Raw genomic sequence first — 23121 nt, 5'->3', positions numbered from 1 at the left:
TTGACCGGTATTGGTTGGAATTATCTTGGAATTAGTTAGAGTTGTCATTCTCGGTCTTCCATTTGAAGTTTGGATGGTTCCACGTTGTATTAGGGTTGTATGAATTTGAATTGAAATTATTATTTTGCCTAATCTTATTGTAGATCGAGTCATTCCTCTTATCACCTTCATCATAAAACATAACGTTTACTTGCTCGACATCCTCTCCTTCCATAAGGACTTGGCAATCAGCGGTGTTATGAGTCACCTCTCCACATATGCCGCATAGAGCCCTTTTCGTCACGGATTTGACATTTTGCATTTGTGCCATTTGGTGTTGTAAGGCCTCCATTTCCGCTCTCAAGGCGGTAACCTCATCAACCTTCATGATTCCTAGTGTGTTTTGGGCTTGTCCCGCTCGCTCGGCCGTCCATTCCCTTTAGTTGATCGCCATGGCTTGTGCCAGATCCATTCGTGACATGCTTCCCCCCTGCGGCGGAGTTCAAGTGAGTTTTGGTGGCTATTGTGCAACCTGCATAGAAGAATTGAAACAGTAACCACATGTCAAGCCATGAAGCATTGGAGCTCCGTCAATCGATCCCATGCTTCGGTTAGAGACTCCCCCTCGGCTTGCTTGAATGTTGTGATCTTCGTCCGGAAATGTTGGGTCTTGGATGGAGGGAAGTATTTTTCTAAGAATAACTTCTCCATGTCGCCCCATGTCTCGATGTTGTCATGGTTGACAGTTCTTAGTCACGTTCTTGCATTGTCCCGGAGGGATAAGTGGAAGCATTTGAGCTTGAGGTTGTCTAGCTCGTCTCCTTCTCGAGCGAAAGTGCCACAGTGTTCTTCAAAAACTGCCAAGTGGGAGTATGGATCTTCGTTAGGGCTCCCCTGAACTGATTTGGGCTAAGTAGGTGGATGAGAGAAGGCTTAATGTCACGTGGATCTTGGCTATGAGAAATGAAACCGAAGCGGTGGCCTTGTTGATGGTTACGGCCGTTTTGTTTTCATTTTCGTTGTTGTTGTTGTTGTTGTGCCTCCCGTTATTAGGTGGGGTTAATTCTCGCACGCGAGAATCATTGCTGTCATGGTGAGATTTTTTCATCACGGTGAGGTTGTTCGACTGGGTTTTCAACTGGGTTTTCGATTGGGATTTCCATGTTTTGATTTTCGTCTTCTTCGTCTTCTATAATTGTGGGAAAAGGGGTTCTCCCTAGGCTCATAGAATGCTGAAAAAGAACTAAGGTTAGTTTCCAAAACAAAGAGTGAGAAAAAAATCTGAAATAAATTTATAAAGTAAAAACTTAGTATTTAACTATACTCCCCGGCAACGGAGCTAAAAAGCTTGATGAGTATTTTTGATATACGGAATTATCTATACTCTTTTTGCCTTTAAATTTATTATCCTCAATACTCAAAGAAAGGTTTGTTGCAAGCGCACAACCTATCAATGTAGTACTTAGGGTGTCGAACCATAGAGAGTATGATAGATACTTAGCTTAAACTTTATCAATTAATTTCAGAAAAATAAGAGAAAGTAAAGTGCAAAATGAAGTAAATTGGGGGGATTCTGTTCTAATAATTCTAAGTTTGGATTCAATAACCGGAAGAAAGGAGTTTTAAACAATAAATGAAAATTAAATAAAGAAAAGAAAGGTTGGGTTGTTTTCAAGTTTAGGAGATCTAGGGGTATTCGGTCTACAATTCCTTGCTAATTCTATATATTCGGTGTTGTTTAAATTCATGTTTGATTATGATGAGGTTTCTAACCTATGATGTTCTTTGAATAAATATTGACACCATTATCTTGGGTGGATGGTTTAATGTTCATCAAACTCTAGGAGTTTTACCTTGCCTAGTGGGATATTTAATACACATGCTCCAAAACAAACATCAATATTTATTCTAAGAAAGCTAAGAATTAGTTTATAATTTGTGTTAGCCTTTGGAACAAATATTGATACAAATACTTTGGGTGAACAGATTAATGTTCCTCGATTTCTAGGGCTGTCACTACCTAGAGAGATTTTTAATACACATAATTGAAAGTATATATCAATTTTTATTCTAAGGTGTCCTAATTAGGTTTTGACTTCAATTTAATACTTCACCAAACCCTAATCTTAATTTCTGTAGTTCCGGCTTAGATATCAAAGTTCGGTCGCTTCTAATCCAAACCTAAGGTATATGTTTATTGTTTCAATTAGTACTTTCCTTACCTAGACCAATGCTAGAATTTTAATAAACTAAAGCGGAAAGACATGATATAACATGATTGAAAGCTACTTCAATTCGCTAAACCTAACCAAATGAACTATAATTCAAGTACTAAAGAAATTCATAAAGAATAAATCACAGAAATTAACATCAAATCAAACAATCATCATAAAAACTAAAATCCAAATAAAATATAATTAAACAAGTTCATGCATTGACCTAAACCTCTAGAGAGAGATCTACTCCCTCTTGGAGAGATCCATTACAAAGATTGGCAAAAATAAGAAAAAATAGAATAAAGAAATAATTACACCCTTTCTTGGATCAAAACCCTCAATCTTGTCGGCTTTTTGCTCGAATCTTCTTCTTCTCCGTCCTTGAAAAGCTTTCCTTGGATGCATAATTTTTACGCTAAGTGTGTGATGCCTTGAATGGGAAAGAACCCCCTCTTTTATAGCCAAAGACCATGTCCAATTTAGAGGCTAGAAGGTGATGTTAATGGGTGCTATATTTGGATTGTTTCCCAGACTGTCATGTCTAAATTTGGCTATTAAAACGCGTCTCGAATGCGCCAGAAATAGGAAAACTGTTGAAAACGCATTTTTTGGCTGTCTGCCGGTCCAGTGCGGATGCCCCGAGCCGCACTGGAGGTGAGTGCGTCCTCACTAGGCTCGGACTTTTTTTTTCTGTGAAGTGCTGAGATGCTGAAAATTCGTCTAAGTACTGAGTGCGTCCGCACTGGATCCCAAATTTCATTTTTTTAGTTTCTCAAGTTGTAGATCTTCTCACTAGCTTTCCGAAAAGTGATCATATGCGAAAAACAGAGTTACGAGTCAAACGTTGTGGCCATTTTAAGTTCAGGCTCCATTTTTGGCTGGCTGCTACAATGCGTCCGCACTGGGCTCTTTTTCTTCGTTTTCCTTCATTTCCCGTATTGTAAAGCGAAGCAAACGCAGTAACTTGATTCTAGGTGTATTCTATTCACTTTATATTTAAAATACAAGATATTTGACGTTATTTCATGATGAAAAATAGATCAAATGTGTATATAATTTGGATCTATCAGACATAAAAGCAAACAAAACAGACCTAAATTTTACATTTATGGGATTTTTGAGTTATTTATTAGGTATTTTTGAAGGTGGACTTTTAAAGTTATGAAAACTGCATTTTTTTACTGCCCCTTTACTTTGCATCACTGTTTACTAAAGCTAGACATCATGTAAAATTTTGATACTTTGCCAATTGAGAGTGTTGACATAAAAGTCCAAATATGTGTAAAAAGATCTCAAATAAGTTGCATCATTTAATTATAGCAGAAGTTGCAAAATAGGCTGACTGTAAAATATGGTATAGAACAAGTGAACTAATTTCAATCCAAAACAGCCATAAAAATAGAGAAAAGGGTCTTGTCCACTGGCTTTTGTCCACCGTTTGTCCACTGGGTTATCTATTCCCAGTTCAATTGTCTTCAACTTCCGCTACCAACTTTCTAGCTGTCATATTCTCGTATTTAAACATGCCTCCGCTACCGACTTTTCTTTTTTTGAATTTATTTCCCAAATTTCAGATCTGATCAGATTTAGCTCGAGATTGCCTTCCTCTTTCGTCGCGACGTAAGATTCAGATCGCGATTCGCGATTGCCTTCCTCTTTCGTCGCGACGTAAGATTCAGACCGCGATTCGCGATTGCCTTCCTCTTTCTTCTTTCATTCAAACAATTCCTGAGTTCTTTGCGATTGCCTTCCGTTTTAGCGAGAAATATCTTGTTCTGATCAGAGTCTTTGCCTTTACCTTTACCACTGATGGCGGAGAAAAGTTCATTGGTGAGAAGAGAAATAGGGAGAGATGGATAACGGCGGTGGCAGAAAGGTAGCTGTAGCGGTTGTACAATTCGCCTGCACCGATTCCCCTTCTGACAACATTGCCACCGCTGAACGGTAACACACCTCGTCTTTTCTCTCTCTCCCTAACTATTTTTCTCAGTAGGTGTTGTAACTAATGAAGGCCATAAACCCTTTCTCAGTTCGTCAAAATTCCATTTAATAAAAATATATTGTGAAATCATTGCTTATTGATCATTATTCTGAAAAAAGAAAGAGAGTCGTTATGAGGTGAGATGGAATTGAAGGTTTTTACTGTATGTGTGCAGGTTAATCAGAGAAGTTCACAAGAAAGGTGCCAATATTATCCTCATTCAGGTGTGTTTTACTTGCCCAAGTTTATCTCGTTACTATTTATGTAATCCAGTGCATTACTTCTCTCTTTTATTTAATCTTTGTATGCATGTTTCGTCTTATTGATCAATGATGTATGATTGTAATTAACAATTAGAACGTGCTCTGCTGCGGATGTTGTTTCAAATACTTTTTTTTTTGCTTTTTTAGGTGATACTCTTATCATTTGAAGTAAAAGTTGATTAAAAGTAAAATGATGAGCAAATAGGCTACAATATAAGTAATTATGTTATGAGTAGAATTGTTCATGTGACAACTATGTGAAGTAATTTGATATATGAAGTAAATTTACTGGATATATGAAGTAATTTTACCAGATATATGAAGTAATTTTGCAGGATACATGAAGTAATTTGATATATCAAGTAATTTTACTAGATATATAAGTAATTTTACAGTATACAGGAAGTAATTTGATATATGAAGTAATTTTACTGGATATATGAAATAATTTTACAGGATATATGAAGTAATTTTACTTTACTGGATACATCATTGATTTTGATTTGAATGTTTTTTATCGTTTGTTTTGTAGTTGGTTGAAATGGTTCTGAGTGTCATGCAATTTGAGACGTCTATCAAGGATAAATGGTTCTTCATTAATTCTTATTTGTCTGTAAGTATTTTTTTTGCTTTTTTATTTTATTATCTCTTTATTAATTTAATCTTTTTATTTTTGCTGTTGAAATACTTGAGTACTCTTTAATGCGTTTTATTTTGTATCATACAGGTTTGTATGCATGATTACACTGCATATGCTTTTCAGTTAGGTAAATAACTTGTAAGATTATTTTGTAATTCTTATTTGATATAAATCGAATTTGTTTCATTGTTTATTTTATTATTATGCAGGATGACATCTCAAAAGAACGTGTTGTTCTTGTGATGAGGCTTCTTATTCATCCGAACAATGAACACATGAGGTTTTTAATGTAAAAGTTATTTGTCCATAGTTTTTGTTGTTGCTATTATGCTATTCTGAATGTTGCGGTGAATATTTTTATCTTGTGTTGAACAGATGTTGTTTGTGGTGAACATATGTTGTTTTGTGGTGAACAGATTTTGTGTGTGATGATGGATGTATGTATAGATTTAGCAATTTTATAGTATACATGGTATTATTTTATGGTTTATATTTTGCAATTTTACAGTATACATGATTGTTTACAGGTTGTAGTTTAAACTGATATGTAGCATTTTTTACATTTTATCTTACAGTATAGATGATAATATTTTATGATTTAGTTTTATAAATTTTACAATTACAAGATTCAATTGAAAATTTACAGTATTATATGAAAATTTTACAGTATAGACGATTCAATTGAAAATTTTACAGTATACAAGATTCAATTTTACAGTATATATTTTACAGTATACAAGATTCAATTGAAAATTCTACTGTATACAAGATTCAATTTTACAGTATACAAGATTCAATTGAAAATTCTACTGTATACAAGATTCAATTGAAAATTCTACTGTATACAAGATTCAATTTTACAGTATACAAGATTCAATTGAAAATTCTACTGTATACAAGATTCAATTTTATAGTATACAAGATTCAATTTTACAATATACAAGATTCAATTGAAAATTTTACTGTATACAAGATTCAATTTTACAATATATAAGATTCAACACAGTGCGGACACTAATAACTCTAGATGCCAGTAATCGCTAATAACTAACTCTAACTGCCAATAACTTCCTATAACTGCAATTTTCAAAAGTACAGTTTGAAATTACATTTATTTTTTCCTGTTGTGCAAGTTGCAATCTTTTTCTAATTATCATGGGACCACTTCAAATAGTTGCTGGATGTTTTGTGATTAACTGATATATTTTATGTGATATATTGTATAATTATACAGCATGTAAAAGTAATTTTACAGTATTCGCGCAAGTCAAAGCTGTGGACAAATGGTGGACAGATGGTGGACAAAAGGCTGTGGACAATTAGACGCTTCCTAAAAATATGCATTAAGTCATGGAAAAATATGAAACCTGTAGTAAACTCATTTTAGAATATATATGCACAAAACAAACATCATGATCTGTGAAAAAATTTAGAGAATTGGCAAAAAGGGAATGAACCGGAACTCATAGCACAACCTACACTGTGTTATGCATCCAATTTTGCATCTCCAGGTTAATTCAATCCAGACCAAATACAAAAATACATATCAATTAAACAATGCCAATACCCTGTCTAAGCACTCAATCAGATCAAAACCCAATAAACCTGCAAATTATCAACTGGATTTATTTCATTATTACCATTACTGTTATGGTACGAAAAGAAAAAAAGGATTTTTTTTTTACCATCAGTACCACTTCCTTATTTCCTTTAGTCAAATGGTTTCTTTATACTTATTCAAAGCTAACCATTTACAATTATTGGCATCAGCTATAACAATTATATGAAAGCTCCTCACAAGTCTCAGCAATAACCAACCTGAAACAAAAGAGTTGCAATTAAGAAATTACTACTAAACCCAAAGCAGCTAATAACTCAAAATCAGAATTTCAGTCTCATTTTCAAGATGATACAAGTAATAAACTCTATGACAAAAATACCCATGTAGGTAAATACGCACCAAATATGTTGCAAATAGAAATAATTCAAGGAATTGATCTCAGAGCGCTCATCATAAATCAAGTGGCAGGTATTAAATCAAGCGTATTAAATATTTGTATATGTCCATATCACTATAATTATAAATAAATCAAACAGTAATATGCTTTAGAGCCTTGCTTCTATATCAGTAAAATCAAACATGTGGAAGGTAGCCCCTTATTAGTAAGATAAGAAGACAGGATGATAACAAGTAGGTTATTAAGTCAAAACATTATTTAACTGATTTTTTTTTTACTACCTTGTAATTTTATTCTTATTTGTGTTACTGTTTTCACTAAGGTTATTATATTTTTATACTTATCTATTAGTGATTTTTAGCACTATATTACTTTCAAAATGCACTATAGGGCATGTTATAACACAAATGAAGATGCATATGCTTAATTACATGTTTTTTACATTATTTATTTTTCCCCAATGATATCAGGCAAAGACTCTTATCATGTCTATCGGAGAAGAAACAATGAGCGACAAGTCAAAGTTCGTGGTTCGTTCTTGGAAAATAGATGGGTGGTTCCTTATAACCCACATTTGCTTATGCTATATAATTGTCATATCAATGTTGAAGTTTGCTCGAGCATTCAAGCTGTTAAATATCTTTTCAAATACATTTACAAGGGACATGATCGTGCAACTGTGGCTGTTGAACTAGGAACTGAAGAGAACCAGGTTAATGAGATCAAGATGTTTCAAGATGCCCGTTGGGTGTCAGCACCTAAGGTAATGTGGAGGTTATTTGGTTTTGCACTTAGTGAGATACAACCATTAGTCCGTTCACTATGGTTACATCTTCCAAATGAACAAACCATGCATTTTGCAGAGAACCAAAACTTGTATGATCTTACTAATGATGAAAGTGCAAAAAAAAAAACAATGCTTACTGAATTCTTTGAGACAAATAAGACAAATCTGGAAGCAAGGAGTTTTCTTTACAGATAATTTCCAGAGCACTTTACATGGAACTCGACCAAAAAAAAAATGGAACAGGTAGCAACGGGGAGGAGAAGTGGGTAGAGTCGTCAGTGCTAATCCGACAGATGGTGATCGGTACTATATGTGTATACTTCTGAATCATGTCAGAGGTCCAACTTCATTTGCAGATCTTTTAATTTGCAAATTGATGGAGTTTTACACAATAGTTTTCAAGCATCGGCTGAAGCTAGAGGTCTCACAAAGGAAAATAATAGTATATTGAACTGTCTCTCGGAAGCTGCTACTTTTCAAGTTCCTTCTGCTCTCAGGAGATTGTTTGCAACCATATTGGTCTATTGTGAACCGGGGAATGTTCGAGCCTTGTGGAATGAAAATTTTGACAAACTTTCAGAAGACTATCGGAGGGAGTACAATTCTTTCGAATTGGTACAACAGATGGTCCTCAAGAGTATTAATGATTTCTTACAATCCATGGGCAGGAACGTGAAAATGTATGATCTACTAGACCTGAATCAACTAGGTGATTTAAATGTCAACGAATTTCGTGAGGTGGCTGATGAGATGGCAATAACAGTTGATGAAGAACAGTTGCGCTTGTGTGACTCTAAATCCTGAACAATTGGCCGTATTTAACGAGATTATGCAATGTGTTTTGGATGAAAAGAGTGGAGTTTTCTTTATTGATGGACCGAGCGGAACAGGTAATATTTTATCTCTTTAGTTTCAAATATATATGATAACTAAAAATATTCGGGACCATTGTAGTTTCCAAAAGGAAATTATACAAAAAGTAGTTGTCATCTTTTAAGTCAAAATTTTAATTTTCCCATAGATGAGTGCTTATTTCATATGGCATGTTTTAGGTTTCAGAGAGTGCGCTTGTGTAATATCCCAAAATATTGTGATATTATTTTATCTTTACAAAATTGTATTTATAATATTGAAAACATTGTGGATGTCTGTTTAAAAAAAAAATGAAATAATAAACTTGCCATGTTTTATTTGATTTCTTAAATTATGAATTTGATTATACTGTGAATATTACTACATCAGGCTTTTGATTCAATTAACTTACAAAATATATCTACTATCTTGCTTGAGTCTCTTTTTACACTACATAGTATATTTTAAATTTAGCTTCATGCTTTATAACTTTACATAACAAGGTCACAACTGTTATGCATGTCTGTTAAATCTAGTAATTCATAATATGTCAATAACTGACTCTTCTATTGTATTTTCGGAAAGTTGAATTCAATATATCTTGTCTCATATAAATAACCGTAGTCCCTGTACGCACCCCTTGAATTCATCCATACAACCTTTGGATTAAACCGCCTCGATCCTATAAATAAAACCCCATCTGTACCCCTTGATTTATTTAACCCCCGTCGCTGTGAAATTCCTTTTCTCTTTTCAATATGTCCTGCCTTCTACTTTGTCCTCTCTTTATTTAATAAAATTCTATTACAATATATCTCCATAAATTATATCTTCAACTGGCCGGATTGCCAACTATGATCGTCTTGTCGGTAATCATTTCTCATTTTATTTTAATTGACAAAATTCTAATTTCAATTATTGATCGATTGTCTGTCTAATTCGAATTCTAACTACATCGCAGTGATTTTGAGTTGTTAAAAATCTCGCTATTAGGTAACCGGACTTCTCTATAATCTGTGTTTTCATTTTGTATGGTTGATTTGAATATTGGTATTGCATATTAAATTGTGATGAAGCATCAATGGTAAAGCGACAAGTAATTGAAGCCTTGATAGAACAATGCAAGATATAATTGAAGAAAATTTACCCTTTGGCGGGAAGATCATGCTTTTTTGGAGGTGATTTCAGACAGGTAATTAATTATTTATTTTATTTTATTTTTATGTATTCTTCAAATTAATTGTTCTCAATAAAAAGTATCTCATACACATAATTTATATAATTATTAGGTGCTCCCAGTTGTTAGGCGTGGTACTAGAGCACAAATTATTGATTCCAATCTACGGATGTCTCTTCTTTGACCATCAATAAAAAAAATAAAAATTAACCCGAAACATGAGAGCTTTGTTAGATCCATATTTTTCTGAATATTTGCTCAGAGTTGGTGATGGAATAGAAGAATCATTGGAGGGGGACTTTTTCTGTATTCCTGAAGAATTGGTTATTCCATACACTACGGAAGGAGAATCTAAACAGCGGTTAATAGAATCTATTTTTCCCTCTCTCCATCTCAATGGTGGTTCGTCAGAGTATATCATTTCTAGGACTATACTATCAACAAGAAATGAGTATGTTGATGAATTGAATCAACAAATGATTAACATATTTTCAGGTGATGAGATGATCTACTACACTTTCAACAAAGCAGAAGATGATACCGCTAATCACTATCCAACGGAATTTTTGAACTCTTTGACTCCAAGTGGGCTACCTCCACATCTCCTCAAATTGAAGTTGGGTTGTCCGATTATTTTATTACGAAACCTTGATCCATCAAATGGCCTATGTAATGGTACAAGGCTTATATGCCAAAAATTTCAAAATAATGCAATAGATGCAGAGATTGCTGTTGGAGAACATGCTAGCAAACAAATTTTTCTATCGAGAATTCCGATGTGTCCATCTGATGATGAGATGTTCCCTTTCAAGTTTACACGAAAGCAATTTCCTATTCGCTTGAGTTTTACCAGGATAATTAATAAAGTACAAGGACAAACAATTCCTAACGTCGGCATCTATTTGCCCGAGCATGTTTTCTCACACGGTCAGTTATATGTCGCATTGTCAAGAGGTACATCACGTGCTACAACAAAAGTTATGCTGAAACGGAAGGAGAAAATTGATGCCCCCAGAGTGTATACAAAAATATAGTTTATCGCACTAGTGGAAAAACTGAAATCAAGATCGGCTTATCTGGATCGGCTGTAAGAACCAACCGATACTAATACCTATCAGTATCGGTTCTATCACTAAAACCGATACTAATAGCAATTGAAACCACAGCACCTGAACTATCAGGATCGGTTCTAAGCTTAGAACCGATCCTGACAGTTCAGGTGCTGTGGTTTCAATTGCTATTAGTATCGATTTTAGTGATAGAACCGATACTGATAGTGCATATTTAGCTTTTCCCAAAGTCTGATTCTTCACAGAATCAGTTTTCTTTCTTCCTCCGGTTGGTTGGCGTAGCAGCTATTTTAGTGGGCATTGATCAGCTATCTCACTCTTCTTTTCTCAGGTTCATTAATTGATTGATCATTTCTTTTCTCAAGTTTGATGTTAGATCTAGCACCATTTAAGCTCTAATTCGGCTCATTTTATAAACCCTAATCTATCTTTTATGTTTTAATACATTTTTATATTTCAAGCTTTTCTTTATTGTGAAGATGAGAAAATTCATGCTATATATGAACTTTTGATATAACTATATTTGCACATGCATGCTATATATGAGCTTTTGATATATACCCATATATACCCTAGCATGCATCATATATATGTTATATAGGATTTGGCTAATATGCTATGGGTTGCATAGAGGCCTCCCATGCTACGGCTCAATATTTGAGTTTTCAAAACCCTAACGGTCGATCCGAACCATTCATCTTATTCTCCATATTAAAATGTGTTTGGAGACCAAATTTTACATTTTTTGGAAATTGCTTACTATTTTTTTAGAATTATTGAATATCGCTGTTTTCTATGGTCCAGATTTGTCAGAAAATCAGCGATTTTCAATAAATCTAAAAAAATAGTAAAATTTTTTCGAAAAATGTAAAATTTGGTCTCCAGACACATATTAATATGGGAGTAGAACTAGGGTGCTCTTAAGCTCACCAAAGTGTTTGGTGAGCTTGATTCTAAAATCCATCAAATCGATTTCAAATGACGAATCCGAACCGTTTAAACCCGCCTACCTTACGTGTGATGCGTCTACATGTGAAATTTTTAAACATTCAAATTAGTTTAGTATAAAGTAAATTGGTCAAAATTAGAAGGTTAATAAATTAATTTTAGTGCATTCATTTTTTTAACGTTTTTTGACCGCTTGACTTTATACTAAATTAATTCGAATGTTTAAAAATTTCACATGTAGACGCATCACACGTAAGGTAGGCGGGTTTCAACGGTTCGGATTCGTCATTTGAAATTGATTTGATGGATTTTAGAGTCAAGCTCACCAAACACTTTGGTGAGCTTAAGAGCACCCTAGTTCTACTCTTAATATGGAGAATAAGATGAATGGTTCGGATCGACCGTTAGGGTTTTGAAAACTCGAATATTGAGCCGTAGCACGGGAGGCATCTATGTAACCCATAGCACCGTAGCCAAGTCCATGTTATATATATATACATCCCTTAATTAGGTTTCGATGGTTTAATTTTGTAGTTTGGCTATTATTGAGAGATTTGGTGCAGCGATTTTTATCTCACTCGGTACGGCATCTAAAAAAGTTGTAAGTAAAACATAAAACTCATGTTTAATTAGTTTTGTGCATGAATGTGTATTACGATAGCTAGACTAAATAGATTTGTATTACGTATGTAGCTAGAGTATTGTCTTATGAGCCACAACCGAATGATTAATGCCTTTAGGTCATGATACCCGTTCAAAATTAATCCATTAGGGATTAATTTTGAATAGTCCCCGTTTTGGGACTGCTCTTTGAATACTTCGTCTCAATTAGGATGTGACCACGTGTTAGTCGTGTTTTAGTATTTAAGAAAATTTCTACAGCATTTCTCCTTATTAGTTCCCCGAATACTCGGGGAACTGAGGGAAAAGGCTGTCGAAATTTTCTCAAATACTAAAACACGACTAACACGTGGTCACTACTGAGACGAAGTATTCAAAGAGTGGGATAAGATGGTAACCAGGCCCCATGTAAGCCCTATTGTGAATAGAATTTAGTACCCCAAGATTGTTCTAAATTAATTGTGTTCTACTATAATTGCAGATGGACCGCAGTTGGATGTACGAAACATCACATCTATCGGATGAATATACGACAAGTGTCGAGGAATTTATCAGAGTTGCTATGGAAGATATGGCGAATAAGGGGAGTACAATGATGTCGTGTCCTTGTCGTGATTGTAACAATGGTCAAAAATTATCCAACCCGAACCAACTGAGGAGCCATTTAATCCGTCGTGGATTCAAGCAAGGATATCAGTGTTGGATCTGGCATGGTGAGAGTTTTCCAACCGACATAGGTACTGGTACTGAGCATCAGCAATACCATACCGTTGGAGATGAGGGGAATGACTTACGGGGATTGGAAACCGACGTAGGTACTCGTACTGAGCAACAGGAGTATCATACCGAAGAAAATGATGATATAGTGGTAGATAAATGTGATAATTTTGATCAAATGTTACGTGATATAGAAGAGAATTTTGATAATGATAAGCAGTATTGTTTGTTTGAGAATTTGTACAAAGATTCTAATAAGGAATTGTATCCTGGTTGTTCTAAATTTTCAAAATTGAAAGTGTTCGCTTACAAAGGTAGGCTACAAAGTCTCAGGTATAGCAAGCTATACCAGTTTAAACCTTGAATCTACTCTCGTCTAGGGTTGCAAGTGCACAACCCTATCCGTATAGTATATTAAGGTATCGATCCTCAGGGACGGTTTAATTCGATTCTAAATCACCACTTATCCAAGCTAGGTACTAGAAGTGTGAAAAGTTGGGTTTGGTTTGTTTATGTTTCCTAATTTCGGGTGTCAATTCAATTAACAGTAAATGAAAGCAATTAAAGGTTTTGGTTTTGAACAATGATAAAAGGCGTTCCTAGGGTTTCAGGTTTCATCCCAAACTTTGCCTTCTCTGGACCTATCATGCGACTCGCATCATCTCTGATGCGGGTCGCATGGCCCTCGAGCAGAGCTGACATGTGTTCGTATCTAAGTTGATTTCTTGTGCGAGGCTTCAACCTGTGGCTCTCGCCTACTGGTATCTAACCTAAATTGATTGTCTGGTTAACTAGAGGTATCTACAACCTTTCGATAATAGAAATTTCACCTCTCGGCTACTATTGATCTTAGATCTACCTCAAATGCTCAATCACAATTACAAGATACATCAAGGCCAAATTACTAGAAGAGATGCTATAGACATCTAACAGTAGACAATCAAGAATCAATCAAGAAATCACAATCAAGCAAACAATGAATACTCAAACAACAATCACACAAGTTCAAACTTAGATCAAAACATCATTCAACTCAAAGACAAGGTTTAGAGACTACATCCTAACCCTAAGAACTAGAGATCTACTCAAGCATAGCAAAAGAAAGCATAAAAGAGAGAGAGAATAGGCAGATCATGATGAAGCTCAAAGATCCAAGGTGGATTGGAGAGGATCTTGCAATCTTCTCTTCTTCTCCAAGCGATCTCCAATCTCTCTCTTCTCTCTTGATCTTTTCTCTCTCCTTGAGGCTTTGAATCTTTAAATTTCGGAACCCCCTCTCTGGTAGCAGGGGTGGCCTATTTATAGGCTTTTTAAAACGAGTGCTTCAATTCTGGGCCTTTGCTGTCTGCTCTGGAAACTCGCGATGCGACCTGCATCAGGTCTGATGCAACCTGCATCGACTCTGATGAGGGTCGCATCAACTCTGATGAGGGTCGCATCGACTCTGATGAGGGTCGCATCGACTCTGATGAGGGTCGCATCTACTCTGATGAGGGTCGCATCGGATGTGATGAGGGTCGCATCAGATGTCTCAGATTTCAGTAACTTCCCTGATTTTGCCCGTTTTCGCCTGATTCCTGCAAATAAGAACCAAAACATAGCAGTACCACATTCTATGGATATTCAATGTAAAAGACACCATTTGTTGGTTCAAAACATAGATTTTTGTATGGAAACAAGTCGAAATAATAGGTCTAATAAAGTGATATCAAATTCCCCCAAGCTTAACCTTTGCTTGTCCTCAAGCAGAGATCTGTTCTTTGTTACCGGGCTGGACTCTAAATGCAAGTTAAGTTCCTAAATGTGAAAATTTACATGAGTTGCTTAAATCAAGAACCTCGAGAATCTTTATGGTATGATTTGGACTTTCCTTGATCAATTTTGATTCACCCCACAAATTGACTAATCAAACTTCAAGTTCTAGAATGTTTTAATACTTGCAAAGCTGAATACTCGAATTGATCAATCTATCATTCTTTTACTAAAATCAAGCTCTCATTTGTGGAGATTTTCCCTTTTTCTCCCCCAAGCTTGGAACAAGCTTAGGTTAGCAAGTCGCGGACTTCGTGTGTTGATATATGCAAAAGTTATTCTTCTTTTCTAAATTTGGGAGACGAGCTCAAAGGCGCCCAACAGGACTTATTGCCAGTACTCTTATTTTCTCCATCTTTTCTTTCTTTTTTTTTTTTTTTTTAATTTGGGAGACGAGCTCAAAGGCGCCCAATAGGACTTATTACCAGTACTCTTATTTTCTCCATCTTTTTATTATTTTTTTATTCTTTTGCTTTTGCACATACCATGAATACACACATCCATTGGTATTCATTCATACCAATGAATATCCAAATTTTTCTTTATTTAAAATCCCCATTGTCCTATTTAAAAGGCACAGTTCAGTTTCAAAAAAAATTGATTTTTGATACAATTCAAGTTTTCATCCTTTCAAGTTCTCAAAACATCCCTTCCTAATCAGTTCTTTGATCAATTATGAGGTTAGTTCTAATTTTTCAAAGTCATCCAAATCACCACCAAAATTGTTCAAACAAGTCCTTAACCCAAGCAATCACACAAATTTATCACCTAAAAATGCAAATTTTGGAAAAATAAACATGACCTAAATGCAGATACAGTTTTCTTCTATTCACCCCCCAAGCTTGAATGAAGCATTGTCCTCAATGCTTGAATTCACACAAGAAAAAGTAAATAGAAGAAAATATGGAAACTAACCAGACATGGAGTGAGGGGTGAGGCGGGGGCGCCTCACTGGTTGATGGAAGGTGGATCAGGCGGTTCTGGGCGGAGTGCCCACTTCGGAGGTGTACAGACCGTGTGCTGGTTTGCTGGTAAAGTCCTGAGCTTGCATGTGGCTGGATAAGTGCTTATCACCTTCTTGATCAAGTCCTCAATCACAGTTTGCTGAGCTTTCAAATCCTCCAAGAATCTGAGGATGCGAGCTGGGTCGAGGTCTGCATTGAAAATCATAGGACAAGAGTTATTTGGTTCTGAGAACTCATACCTGAGGTTAGCTGGAAAAGGCTTGAGCTCAGGAGTCGGCGGCTCTGTGTGGACCTTGACACGGTCCGCGTCAGGTTCACTCAGATCGTGTGAAGACCTCGCGTTAGCTTCATCAGATCCTCGTTCTCTGTTTTTCAGGCCTTCGAACTGTGGCACGCGACCCGCGTGGGATTCATCCGGTCTGTATTGCCTACGAGATTGTTCTTTGGCCAATTGATCGACCACACCAAGCCAGCAGCATGTTTCTGTTTCAGAGGGGCACTTCATAGCTCGGTTGAGATTAAACTCCACTTTCTCATCTCCAATTCGCAGAGTCAGAGTTCGGTTCTCCACATCAATGAGTGTTCGAGTCGTCTTTAAGAATGGCCGTCCCAGAATGATGGGAATTTCTTTGTCCTCCTCCATCTCCATCACCACAAAATCAGCAGGGACATAGAACTTTCCGACTAGAACTGGCACATCCTCCACTATGCCGAGTGGTACCCTGACAGATGAATCAGCAAGCTGTAGAGTCATGCGCGTGGGTCTGAGCTCGCCTACTCCCATGCGCTGAAAGATGGTGCGTGGCATGAGACTCACGCTGGCCCCTAGGTCACACATGGCTCGCTTGATGGTAGCTTTCCCAATTTTGCAAGGAATTGAGAATTTACCAGGGTCTCCCAGTTTGGGTGGTAGCTCCCTGTTCAGAATGGCGCTGCACTGCTCCGTTAGTTTCACCCTCTCATGCCCCCCCAAGCTTCGCTTGTTGGATAGAATGTCCTTCAAGAACTTGGCATAAGTAGGCATTTGAGTCAGAGCTTCGGTGAACGGAATCGTGATGTGCAGGCCTTTGATCACCTCAGTGAATTTAGCGAATTGTGCGTTCAACTTGTTCTCAGCTAATCGTCGGGGAAAGGGCACAGGTGGTCTGTAAGGTACATGTTTCTCAACCCCTTTTCCTTTCTCTTTGTCAGACCCTTTTGATGCGGGTCGCATGGTACCATTGCGGGTCGCGTCCACAGGTTCTTCAGGTGGTGTTGCTGGTCGCATTGGCTCGATGCGACCAGGATTCACAGGTTCCTCCGAGGTTGATGCGGGTCGCATGGTTGTGGTGCGGGTCGCATCAGTTGGAATCTGATCAGTTGGGAAGTCTGGTTCATCGTACTGGGTCCCACTCCTTAGTGTGATCGCCTTAGCTTCTCCTCTGGGGTTTGGTTCTGGCTGCGCGGGCAGCTTTCCAAGTGGTGGTTGGCTTGGTGCGGTTTGGTGACCCATTTTCTCCATCATCAACTTGTTTTGGGCATCTATTTGCTCCATCAGCAACTTATTCTGAGCAGCCATTTGATTCATTTGCTCAAACATCATATGGTTCATCTTTCTTTGCTCATATATGAAATTACTCACAGCGGGAGCAATATATGGCTCAGAAGGACTGGATTTAGGTGCTCGATGGTTCTGATTGGGGAAGGAAGCATTCTGGTAGAAGTTCCTGTTGTTGTTGCTAGAAGGGTTGTTGAAGGAGTTGGTGAAGGAGGGATTGTTGAATTGGGGTCTCAGAAAGTGGGATGATTCATTATGGAGATAGTTTACTTGCTCGAGTTCCTCATCCCTTTGCACTAGTGGGCAATGCTCATAAGGGTGCCTTTCATCTCCACACATGACACAGACTTGTGGCAGATGTTCGACTGCCTTCACACTCAACTTGTCCATTGCCCTCTGCATGGTATCCAACTTGGTGATTAGAGTGGTGATTTGATCAACTTTGTACTTGCCTCCACCTCCAGGTCGGGTGTTGTCACGGCAAGACCACTGTTGATTCTGTGCCATGTTGTCAATCAGGTTCATGGCCTCCAGAGGTTCCCTTGACATTAACGCCCCACCTGCAACTGCATCAACAGAAGTGCGAGTGCTCTCAGTTAGACCATCATAGAATGTTTGAATCAACAACCAATCAGGAATACCATGATGGGGACAAGAGTATTGCAATTCCCTAAACCTTTCCCATGCCTCATTGAGGGGTTCATCGGACCTCTGCCTAAAACTGGTCAGTTGGTTCCTTACCTTGGCAGTTCTTTTGTGGGGAAAAACTTAGTGAGAAACAACTTAGACATCTCCTTCCAATTGGTAATAGAATCCCTTGGTAACGACCCTAACCATTTCTTAGCCTTGTCCCTAAGAGTAAAAGGAAATAAAGCAAGTTTGGTGTAATCAGCTGTCGCCCCATTGGTCTTGATGGTTGTGATGCACTCGAGGAAGGTTTGGAGATGAGCATGTGGATCCTCGTGATCCATGCCATTGAAGACATTCTGCTGCACCATGTTGACAACTCCCGGATTGAAGTTGGGTTGTTGTCCTGGAATGCGTGGCAGCCGGATTGCACCTCGCACATCTCCAGCCCTTGGTACATTGAACTCCCGTAAGGTCCTTGGCATGAAGACATCCATTTCATCGTCAGATTGGTCGGTTAGGACTTCCCTTTCTCTGGCATCTGCTTCCCTATCTTCCCTGCTTGGATGCTCTGACATTGTCTCTGTCACACAAGTTGCGTCAATAGTGATGCCACCAGCGTCAGCTCTGATGCCACCAGCGTCAGCTCTGATGCCACCAGCGTCAGCTCTGATGCCACCAGCGTCAGCTCTGATGCCACCAGCGTCAGCTCTGATGCCACCCGCGTCAGCTCTGATGCCACCCGCGTCAGCTCTGATGAGGGTCGCGTCAGATGTGATGAGGGTCGCGTCGACTTCGATGCTGGTTGCGTCAGTTGATGACTGAGCAGGAACTGTGTCGTCTGGAGGAGTGTCGTCAAAAAGCGGTCCTCTGCTCCTTAGTTGGTAAGTCAGCCTGAATTTACCTGCAGGAGGGGGTATGAAAGCTAGTTTTTAGTAATAAGGAAGTAAAGAAAAAGAAAAGATACAAATTTAAAATCTAGATTAACTAAGATAAGCAAAAATCTAGAAAAGAATTGATAGCCGTCCCCGGCAACGGCGCCAAAAACTTGTTCGCTTACAAAGGTAGGCTACAAAGTCTCAGGTATAGCAAGCTATACCAGTTTAAACCTTGAATCTACTCTCGTCTAGGGTTGCAAGTGCACAACCCTATCCGTATAGTATATTAAGGTATCGATCCTCAGGGACGGTTTAATTCGATTCTAAATCACCACTTATCCAAGCTAGGTACTAGAAGTGTGAAAAGTTGGGTTTGGTTTGTTTATGTTTCCTAATTTCGGGTGTCAATTCAATTAACAGTAAATGAAAGCAATTAAAGGTTTTGGTTTTGAACAATGATAAAAGACGTTCCTAGGGTTTCAGGTTTCATCCCAAACTTTGCCTTCTCTGGACCTATCATGCGACTCGCATCATCTCTGATGCGACCCGTATGATGCGACTCGCATCATCTCTGATGCGGGTCGCATGGCCCTCGAGCAGAGCTGACATGTGTTCATATCTAAGTTGATTTCTTGTGCGAGGCTTCAACCTGTGGCTCTCGCCTACTGATATCTAACCTAAATTGATTGTCTGGTTAACTAGAGGTATCTACAACCTTTCGATAATAGAAATTTCACCTCTCGGCTACTATTGATCTTAGATCTACCTCAAATGCTCAATCACAATTACAAGATACATCAAGGCCAAATTACTAGAAGAGATGCTATAGACATCTAACAGTAGACAATCAAGAATCAATCAAGAAATCACAATCAAGCAAACAATGAATACTCAAACAACAATCACACAAGTTCAAACTTAGATCAAAACATCATTCAACTCAAAGACAAGGTTTAGAGACTACATCCTAACCCTAAGAACTAGAGATCTACTCAAGCATAGCAAAAGAAAGCATAAAAGAGAGAGAGAATAGGCAGATCATGATGAAGCTCAAAGATCCAAGGTGGATTGGAGAGGATCTTGCAATCTTCTCTTCTTCTCCAAGCGATCTCCAATCTCTCTCTTCTCTCTTGATCTTTTCTCTCTCCTTGAGGCTTTGAATCTTTAAATTTCGGAACCCCCTCTCTGGTAGCAGGGGTGGCCTATTTATAGGCTTTTTAAAACGAGTGCTTCAATTCTGGGCCTTTGCTGTCTGCTCTGGAAACTCGCGATGCGACCTGCATCAGGTCTGATGCAACCTGCATCGACTCTGATGAGAGTCGCATCAACTCTGATGAGGGTCGCATCGACTCTGATGAGGGTCGCATCGACTCTGATGAGGGTCGCATCAGATGTCTCAGATTTCAGTAACTTCCCTGATTTTGCCCGTTTTCGCCTGATTCCTGCAAAGTAAGAACCAAAACATAGCAGTACCACATTCTATGGATATTCAATGTAAAATGCACCATTTGTTGGTTCAAAACATAGATTTTTGTATGGAAACAAGTCGAAATAATAGGTCTAATAAAGTGATATCAGAAAGGTGTATTAAAATTGTATAATCTTAAAGCATCTAACGGTTGGAGAGATAGAAGTTTTACTGAGCTATTACAAACTTTAAAAGAAATGCTTCCGGAAGGAAACGAGATACCACCCAATGTTTACGAAGCAAAGAAAATATTGTGCCCAGTTGATTTGGAAGTTCAAAGAATACACGCGTGCCCAAATGATTGTATATTATATCGAAATGAGTATGAAGACCTTCACGAGTGTCCAAAATGTGGTGCATCACGTTACAAACCAAAGCAGATTGCCAGTGATAAAAGTGATGATTGTAAACCGAATAAAGGACCTCCTGCAAAAGCATTGTGGTACCTCCCCGTAAAACCGAGATTCAAACGTTTGTTCTCAAATGCTAAAGATGCGAAATTACTGCGTTGGCATGCCGAAAACCGGAAGAAAGACGAGAAATTACGGCACCCCGCTGATTCTCCTCAGTGGAGGAATATTGACAGAGAGTTTTCTGAATTCGGACGTGACCCTAGAAATCTAAAGCTTGGGTTGAGTGCAGATGGAATAAATCCGCATAGTAGCATGAGCAGCAAGCATAGCAGTTGGCCGGTTCTATTGTGCATTTATAATCTTCCGCCTTGGTTATGTATGAAGCGCAAATACATCATGTTGACCTTGCTCATATCAGGACCCAAACAGCCCGGGAACGACATAGATGTGTATCTAGCGCCATTGATTGAGGATTTAAAAGAATTATGGCAACCCGGAGTGCAAATGTATGATGCATACAGCAAGGAGAAATTCACTTTACGGGCCATGCTTTTCTGCACCATTAATGATTTTTCGGCTTATGAAAATTTGTCGGGTTATAGTGTCAAAGGAGAGAAAGCGTACCCTGTTTGCCTGGATGATACAGTCGATGTGTGGCTACCCAACTCCTCTAAAAATGTGTACATGGGTCATCGTAGATTTCTTCCTGCCAACCACGCACACCGAAAGAGAAAAAAAGAATTCAATGGAAAGACCGAGAATACCAGAGCAAATTACCCGTTGACCGGTAAGCAAGTTTATTCGCGAGTGAAAGATTTGAAAGTTCAATTGGGTAAATTTAAAAAGAAGGTGGTGAGAAAGAAAGGGGCTCCGAAAATATGTTGGAAGAAGAGGTCAATATTCTGGGATTTACCATACTGGGAGCACTTAGAGGTTCGACACTGTCTCGATGTGATGCATGTGGTCAAAAACGTGTGTGATAGCATAGTTGGAACATTATTGAATATTCCGGGTAAAACTAAGGACGGTATCAATGCTCGGAAAGACATGCAATTCTTGAACATAAGGCCAGATTTACAACCAGCAGAGAAGGAAAGCGAAAAAGGAAAAACTTGTACATATCTAAAACCCGCAATGCATACGCTATCGAAAGCAGAGAAAAAAAACTTACGGGAATGCCTTCATGGTGTCAAAGTTCCATCTGGATATTCTTCGAATTTTAAAAACCTAGTTTCACTGGATGATTTAAAATTGACAGGAATGAAGTCTCACGACTGTCATGTTTTAATGACACAGCTTCTTCCTGTTGCAATTCGGGGCGTATTGCCAAAGTGTGTTAGGCAGACCATTACGAAGCTTTGCTTTTTCTTTAACGCCATCTGTTGCAAAGTAAATGATCCTGATATGCTAGATGCTCTGCAGAAGGAGGTTGTTGTCACTCTTTGTCATCTTGAAATGTATTTTCCGCCGTCTTTTTTTGACATCATGGTTCATTTAATCGTTCACCTAATTAGAGAAATTAAGATGTGTGGACCTGTTTTCTTACGGTACATGTATCCGTTTGAGAGATACATGGGATTGTTAAAGGGATATGTCAGGAACCGATATCGGCCTGAGGGCAGCATCGTAAGAGCTTACACTGCCGAAGAGGTTATTGAGTTTTGTACTAATTATATGGATGATGTCAAAGCCATCGGCATCCCTAAATCTCGGCACGAGGGTAGACTTCACGGGGTAGGAACAATCGGTGTGAAATTATTCGTGCCTGATAGTACAACAATGTCACTAGCACATTTTCATGTTTTGCAACACCTCACTGACGTTCATCCTTTTTGGGACGAGCATATGACTCTCTTGCGGCAACAGATTCCTAAGAAATCTAACAAGTGGTTAATCGGCGAACACAATAAAACTTTTGAAAGATAGTTTACACGTAGAGTCATGCAAGCTCCGGAGGGAGAAAACATTAAAGAAATTGTCAAATTGTTGGCTCTTGGTCCAGTTCATGTCGTGAGGACCTTCCAAGGATATGACATCAACGGGTACACATTTTACACAAGAAATCAAGATGCAAAGAGTACCGTGCAAAACAGTGGAGTGACGTTAGTAGCTGTTTCGAGTGATTTGTCAGATCCTAAAGGTGCCGGACCATCGCATGCATCGATGTCATATTACGGGTTTATTGAAGAAATTTGGGAGCTCGATTACAGAAGATTTAATATCCCGTTATTTATGTGTAAATGGGTCGATAACCGTAGGGGGGTTAAAGTCG

At 38.0% G+C, this 23121-nt stretch overlaps 2 protein-coding genes and 1 non-coding gene across 3 annotated transcripts; 2 read left to right on the top strand and 1 right to left on the bottom strand.

Moving 5' to 3' along the window:
- Nucleotides 1-10059: 10059 nt before the first annotated feature.
- On the top strand, nt 10060-10887 carry LOC144564357 (uncharacterized; the record flags this gene model as incomplete). The annotated part of the gene is made up of 1 exon (XM_078313963.1): nt 10060-10887. A coding segment is annotated over one exon (828 nt), but the record flags the coding sequence as incomplete, so codon positions are not given.
- A 5082-nt stretch (nt 10888-15969) lies between these two features.
- Nucleotides 15970-17307, bottom strand: LOC144564456 (uncharacterized). Its single transcript, XM_078314055.1, has one exon. It carries the CDS (start codon nt 17305-17307, stop codon nt 15970-15972), a length of 1338 nt encoding a protein of 445 aa, XP_078170181.1.
- Nucleotides 17308-18160: 853 nt separating this feature from the next.
- Nucleotides 18161-18267, top strand: LOC144564876 (small nucleolar RNA R71). Its single transcript, XR_013514771.1, has one exon. It is a non-coding gene; the product is annotated as a small nucleolar RNA R71 (small nucleolar RNA).
- The last annotated feature ends 4854 nt before the right edge of the window (nt 18268-23121 follow it).

Source organism: Carex rostrata, chromosome 13, assembly GCF_964058835.1.
Source record: "Carex rostrata chromosome 13, lpCarRost1.2, whole genome shotgun sequence".
NCBI lineage: Eukaryota > Viridiplantae > Streptophyta > Magnoliopsida > Poales > Cyperaceae > Carex > Carex rostrata.
The sequence above is the reverse complement of the archived record's forward strand: the minus strand, read 5'-3'. Positions and strand labels throughout refer to the sequence as shown.